Raw genomic sequence first — 7,549 nt, forward strand, 5'->3', positions numbered from 1 at the left:
ACGACACATCTACAAAGATAATCAATACTCGGCACGATTGAAGCATCAAGGAGGGTTACTGTCAGAGACCAGATTCGAGATGAAGGAATGTCTCCGTAATGGAGGGCTTCGGCCTCAGCGACTTCTGCCAAGAGCGCTGTGCCTAGTGACACGTCCGTGCCCTAACTTACTGACTGGCAATTAGAACCTAGGGGGGGTAACTCTAGTTGATTTTACTACTGGGGCGTAACCTATGTACAAGTGGGATATATATATGGTTACAGCGGAGACGGTTCCGCAATTGGCGGAGCCGAACGGAGCGGAGCTAACGGGGTTTAACCATTAGCCGACTGAATATTACCGATGAGTCGGTTCGTGGGGTTAGCGGAAAGGCAGGCGATAACCCAGAAACAGAAAGGAGGGATAGGCCTGAAGGTGGGCTCTGCAGGGCAGGCGAGTGTATTGCCCAGCGGAGGTGGGGGTGCGCTAGCGGACGTCGGAGCTGTCCGGAAGTCTTCAGGGCTCTGTACTTAGGGAGGCGTAGGTAATAAATTGAAATGAGGGGGTGGTGACCATTGAGGGGTACCGAGAGGTTTGCGGAATACGGGGGCTCCGAGGTTGGTGAGGGAGGAGCGGAGTTAGAACGGAGGGATCGGAGGGACCGGAAGTCGATGGCCGGGGATGGATATGACAGTTACAACCAATTGTGGAGTTGGCAGTTGGCAGCAAAGTAATAATCACCACAAACATCAATACAGACATGGATATCGCAAATGGGGCACGAGGAGAAGTCATGAGCATCTGGGTGGATCCACAGGAAGATTTAACACAAAGGTCAGTGATTCATGAAATGAAATACCCACCAAGCTGCGTGTTGGTGAGGCTGGAACGCTTCCAAGGAGCAGACATTGAAAACCTTGGAGCAAACACCATACCCAGTTTTCCAACAGTATGCTCCTTTGATTTATTCACAAATAAAGGTGAAAAGAAGAAAGTGCAACGTTGCCAGATCATGATCGATTTGGCATATGCATTCACAGACTATTGGGCACAAAGACAGATGATCAAGTATTTGTGGGCAGACATCAGCACACCTAGGGGAGCATTGACACCATTCAATGTGTATGTGACACTATGTCAGGGCACACACCCTGACTAGCCCAGACCCGGACCTGCATGTGCGCTGTGCCCCACATGCTCCATGCACCGCATGCTCCGGGCCCAGTTCCCACTCTTCATGTGACTTCTGGGTATCCCCGGAAGTTTTTGCCATATTGGGCCACTGTGGGAAAGTGAGAAGTTAACCTTCTTCTCACTTTCTTACCACAGTGTCAGGGACCGGGGTCGAGAGCGGGTGTATCGCCGAGGCTGAGGGGGGTATGACGGGGTGCGTAGCAGCGGGCCGAAGAGAAGGGTTGGCAAGATAAGTGGGTGGAGAAGGTTGCTTCTCAGTTCCACTTAGGCTGTTTTATACATGTGGTGAAGGCACGTGGGAAGCGCCACGTCATCCGAGCACAGCACTCGTCTGGGTATCCGTAAGGTCTAGGAGCGTGGTGTCCGGTTGGCGCGTTATGCTGCAGCGGTCAATGGTACATTGATACAGGAAGTCGTCCGTGTGTGAGGTTATCGATTCACCAGTAGCTCTCTGCCTTGAGACTAGGCTGTTACAGGTTGAGCTGTGGGCCATAGAGAGAGGGGTCATGGGGACCTGGGGATTGTCCCCTGACACACTATCACGTGCAAGAGGGTGAGCTGTCACGACCATGCATTCTGACCCGGATGCCGGCCCTTGTTCTGTGTTCTTTTGTTAATTCATCACCTGACCCATTCAGTTCCTCTGACTATATATACAATGTATAATACATTAGTATAGCTTTAGTCTGAATATCGACTAGGTTTGGAAGATAAGCGGTTAGAATGGCTTAACAGGAAAAGTGGGAGTGGAAAAGGAGTGGGGAGTAACAGACAGTGTTACACAAGACCAAGTCAGACTTGAAGTCATGGGGACCCAGGTCAGACCGGGGTCGGACTGGGGTCTGAGCCAATTAACTACATGCGTTCTTGCCAATACTCCATCCTAGCTCCGTCAATACAGATCGTAGTCTAGCGTGAGAACATTTATTTACATTGTGTAAGGCTTTGAATATCGGGATTTCCTGTCGAAAAGTCTGACTTGCACAGACCGTGAGAGAGACTTGAGACCATTAAGTCAGACTCACAGTCTTCGGTCTTTGGGACCATTAGAGACCACATGGTAAAGAATGTAAAAGTAAAGCAAGGGGGACAAATAGACAAATATGTATAGTCAGCCAACACCGCAAAGCAGAAAGGAGAAAGAAAGGAAACATGATGTGAGACACAAAAGAGGAAAGCAAATGACGTACAAAGCGTTACACAGAACAACCAAAAAGGAAATAACATCACGTAATTTCAGCGGTTTCAGCGTCAGAAATTTACTAATATCGGTACGTTGAGTGACTCTGGTGCAGAGTAATGTTATGGTTTTTCCTTCTTTGTCTAAGGATTGTGTGACTCTATCTTATAGAATAACTGATGGATGCCACCTGAAGCGGCAAACCCACTACTCCCACATCGATGCAGTGTCACAGCCCACTTAGAAGTCACTCTGGAGCTGTCTTTGCATGCTGTGGTACTAGGTGGTACTACAAATGTAAAATATCGTTAAGTTTTAAATCAGGACCCCAAGGCCACACACCCCCAGTCTGCATATACAACCCCACTGACATTATGAACCTCAATTGAATGCCACAGCAGTATAACACTCCAAGACTGGCAAAGGAGTTTATATGATATTATTTGGTTTCGGTGAGTAAATACAAGCAAAATGTCATGACAGTGTTCGAGAGAGGGAGGTGATTGGTTTGTCAACAGGAAGGAGAGCAATGCAGACAGTGTGTAAAAGCACACTGAAGGAGAGAACGAAGGAAGGTCAGTTGGGAGGTTCAAACGAGACCACCACCAAGCTGTTCCCTGGTTCTCTAGTTAGGATGGGGAAGTGTACTAGTATTATTTGTTGTAAATATAGTACCAATCCGAGTGTTTTGGCTAATTCTATTTTTATGGGTTAGTCTAAAGTTTCTGGGAATTGACTTACAGATAAACCGAGCCCAGCGGAGCTGTTCCTTTATTGAAATTTCTTAGTTTGTCTAGGTGTAACTCTGAGTAGCGTTGTTTAATTTGGAATTTAACTTGAATTAAATCTTCTACTTGGTGAAGTTTCAAAGATTCTACTTAGTTAATGGATTTGGATTGTGTCTGGAGTGTCCCTTGAGTTTGTTTTATTTTTGTCTTATTTTATTGCTTGTTTTAACAGTAGCAAAATAACTGTTTTGTGTTTACACTTTGAAATCTGCAGTGTTAACCAGCTCTCCTGTTGAAATATCTACTTAATATTTCTCTCCTTTATTGCTGCCTTTTACTACAGTGGCAATCTTAACTGTACTGTATATAGTTACAACGAGGGCAGGTCCGCAAATGGCAGAGCCAAGTGGAGCGGAGCTAGCAGGGTTAGACATTAGCCGATTGAATATTACCGACGAGTCGGGTTATGGGGTTAACGGAAAGATAGGTGATAGCCCAGAAACAGAAAGGAGGGATAGGCCCGAAGGTGGGCTTTGCAGGGCAAGCAAGTGTATTGCCCAGCGGAGGCGGGGGTGCGCTAGCGGACGTCGGAGCTGTCCGGAAGCCTTTGGGGCTCCATACTTAGGGAGGCATAGGTAATAAATTGAAAGGAGGGGGTGGTGACCATGGAGGGGTACTGAGGGGATTGTGGAATATGGGAGCTCCGAAGTTAGTGAAGAAGGAGCGGAGGTAGACCAGAGGGATCGGAGGGATCGGAAGTCGATGGCCAGGGATGGATATGACACACAAGTCAAGTATCTTCCTTCAGACTCCAAGACTGAGACAAGTTCCAAATTCGAAAGTCTTTACCACTCCATGATATGATGAGAAAGGTGTTGCAAAGACACCAACCTCTGAGCCTCAGAACTGCATTCCAATTCATCCCCATCAATTACCTCCTCCCAAATCATCCTATCCATATTACAATGAATCTACATTCACTTCCTCATTTCACAGCATCTCCTAATCCTAATTTATCGACCCCAGCCCAAGATATACTCTGAGGTAAACCATTCTGCTGTGCTGACCATTCTCAAAACAGTCAATCAATACCTTTCCTATTCCCCTCAATCACCACTCCCGATCTCATCCTGCAAAAACGTAGTACACTACTCCATACTCAATAGTCCCATAATTTGGGCTCAGGGTCACATTCCATGCACAAAGGCAATGGATCACTTGACCTCTGTCATGCACACACTGCTTACACTGTTGCTCCATGCTAACAATTCAATCCTTTAACTGGCTGTCTCCACTTTCCTGTTCTCAACTTACCATCTGTCCACAAATGCTTCTCCTTGTGATTCTTGAGTTAGATCGTCTAAGCGATGAATTTCACTTACCCCCAAATGCATCACTCTCTCTTACAATGCCTTCACCTTCACATAGTTATACTTCAGGACTGCCTTGCTTTCTTCCACATCCACCCCCCCGATACCTCACCACATCTATCTTCTCAACCTCATATTCAACATGACAAGATCCAAACGTGACACCACTTTGGCTTCCACTTCAATGACTACGAAGAAATCCAAGAATGACAATCTTGAACTTGGTGCGGGCTGTCCTTACACATTCCACCCCCACTCCTAAACTACTCTCTGCCAGTTATTACTCCCACTACCATCGAAGACTCCACTGCTGGTTACTCTACACCCTCTTCATCTCATGACAGTGTTGTTGTTGCAGGGATAAACCCTTGCACTACAAAACAGTGCTCTTTCATTCTTTCATGTACATACATTGGCGAGTGTAGTTGGGGTAGTCCTGTGACTGAACAGCCACAACTATACAGCCACAACACCAAAAACACCGTACTCTAGGACCTCTTTTAGTGACAGTCAGTGAGGCCATGAGACTACTGTCCCCCCTGTGAGCCTGTGTGATGTTGGGATGGATTTCCCTGTTACATTGTCTGCTCACTCACTCTTCACTCAGAATCTAACAATACTGAGAACACAAAGGAGGCAGGTCCTGAAACTTCAACCATGGGTAGTATGTCTTTAATCTACTTACTCTTTTGCTTGCCATGTCAATCTGACGTTTCATTTGTTTCATTCAGACAAGATTTCCATGAACACCATCACTACTAATCCTGATGGTACTGATAACATCTCCAATACAATTACCAACAGTCCTCTTTCTCTTACTCCCTCTCACTTTTATGTGTTCACTTATGCATTTATAGACAGCAAAAGCGACGACAAAGAAGAGAAAGATACTGCGACCTCTCTCCTCTTACACCCCTCCACTGCTATCATGACAAGATTGACCACATCTCCTAGCGACGGACTCACAGATGATGACTGGCAGATAGTGTTGGATTACCCTCCTGACACCATCTTTCAGAACAATCCTGATTATCCAGAGGACCTTCAAGAGTAGGTACACTCCTGTTAGCCTCATTTCCATTCTGATACCCTTTCCGAGATGTTTGTACACATTCACAAACGTCAACTTTCTGGATCACAAGGGCATTATTGCAATCAACCTCATTAAAACATCTGACAACCATTTTGGTTTCATTGGATGTCACAAAGTTTATGTGTTCAAGACTAAAATTGGAAGAAATGGTATTGGCACTAAGTTGTGATTTCTCTTTCTTGGCATTGTCAACATCAGCAAAAAATTGTTATGCTCCTGAGTGCTCCGGAGTATGGAGAGCACTGGGAGAATCAGGAGGAGATTGGCCGGTCCAGGAACAGCTCATTTCCTCCAGAGTTGGCCAGGTACTCCAGGGCACTCCCAGGAGGGCATGGAGCATTACTTTGTGCACAAACATATCCAGTAAATACAATTTAAATGCTTCAAAATGTATAGGGGTGAGAAGCTTCTGGGAGCTCCTGGAGCATTTGAAAATGAAAAGGAAAAAAAGAGGGAATATTCCCCATGAATACCCCCTACCACAAGACTAACACAACAAGACACTACTTAACATTTAGATCAAACACTATACTATACATCAAGGACACTGAGACTCACCAATACACAGTCAAAATTTATGGCCTGATATATGATTAATCTGGCAACTTAATCACTTTTGGGCTTGCAGAATATGGAGGAGGGGGAAATGGGGGAGAATGAGGGTGGAAATGAGGGGAAAATGAGGGGGGAATGAGGGGGGGAATGAGGGGGGGAATGAGGGGGAAATGAGGGGGGGAATGAGGGGGGAATGAGGGGGGAAATGAGGGGGAAATGAGGGGGAAATGAGGGGGGGAATGAGGGGGGAATGAGGGGGGAAATGAGGGGGAAATGAGGGGGTGAATGAGGGGGGAATATAGAGGGAAATGAGGAAAATTTGAAAAATAGGGACTTCTAAAAAGTGAAAAAAAAAAATAATTAGGGAAAAAATCAAAAAAAAAAATCCAGGAACTGTAGTGCCTTTGAAGTGCTTTCAGGATATATAATTATTTGTGAAATTGAGGAAGAAATGATGGAGAAAAATGGAAAATACTTTCGGAGACCTGAGAAATAATGAGAACTGAATTGATGGGAAAGTCTGAAAATTGAATAGGAAAGTGAGGGGAAGCCTTGCAGCATTGTTATTTTCTGCTGTTCTGATTTTTCCCAATTCTTCTTGGTCTTGTTAGATTGGGCGGATTCAGATGACTCCGGAGTGGAATTGGAGACTTAGCGTGGAAGGACCTTGGCCTCAGCAACTCAGGCAGAGCGCTGTGCCATTGCTGGTTGTCCTAGGGGTCCCTAATTTCGGATCTAGCAGAGGGAAAGTCTCTTGGGGGCATTTCAGGTCGATTTTGGACTGAGGTTACAAGTTACTAGGTACATTGTATATAAGGAGGAGTCCGGAATCAGAAGGAACAAGGGTAGGATGAAAGGAGACAAAGGGAGATGGAAGGAGGAACAACACTGAGGGTCAAGGGTTTGACTCAATGGTGTTTCTCAAAGGAGGAATGAAGGGCCAAGGCCCAAGGAGGAAGGAAGGAGGAAGGGAGTGGGGAATGGCCAGCTGACTGAATAGAAAGGAAGCAGCAGCCCAAATAGGAATGAGGGAGTATAGTGGAATTGAATGGAGCAATGCAATAGTTGCAAGGTCCGAAGTAAGTCTGGAAAGTCTGAACTTGGAAGTTAAACTCCGGAATATTGGCAAAGGCAATTAAATGGAATGAGCTAACCAATACAATGGGTATAAGCGGAGGTGGGGTCAAAGTCTGAGGTCGGAGCTAAGACTGGAGGTTCCGGAAATGGAGACTCAAACAGGATTCTGGAGCGGAGGTCTGGAATCGGGAGCATAGGTGTTGCATGCTCATCTGGGAGGTGTCAAGGTTGAGGTCGGACCTGGAATGTTCCAGAGTTGGACCAAAGGTGGTGTCGGAGCCAGAGGTGGGATAACCTCTTGGGAGTCAGCAAGGAGAAGGTGATGGAAGGGAAGTAGGGCTCCGGAGTAGGTTTCGGAGTTCTGGGAGCCTGG

General features: G+C 46.1%; 1 protein-coding gene across 1 annotated transcript; it reads left to right on the forward strand.

Moving 5' to 3' along the window:
• Window positions 1-4,593: 4,593 nt before the first annotated feature.
• Window positions 4,594-5,505, forward strand: EI90DRAFT_3124402 (uncharacterized protein; the record flags this gene model as incomplete). Its single annotated transcript, XM_039063714.1, has 4 exons — window positions 4,594-4,675; window positions 4,729-4,794; window positions 5,059-5,115; window positions 5,183-5,505. 4 exons carry the CDS (start codon window positions 4,594-4,596, stop codon window positions 5,503-5,505), a joined length of 528 nt encoding a protein of 175 aa, XP_038915456.1.
• Window positions 5,506-7,549: the final 2,044 nt, after the last annotated feature.

The sequence above is a fragment of the Cantharellus anzutake genome (genome assembly GCF_015039405.1).
Source record: "Cantharellus anzutake strain C23 chromosome Unknown EI90scaffold_27, whole genome shotgun sequence".
In the NCBI taxonomy this organism is placed as follows: domain Eukaryota; kingdom Fungi; phylum Basidiomycota; class Agaricomycetes; order Cantharellales; family Hydnaceae; genus Cantharellus; species Cantharellus anzutake.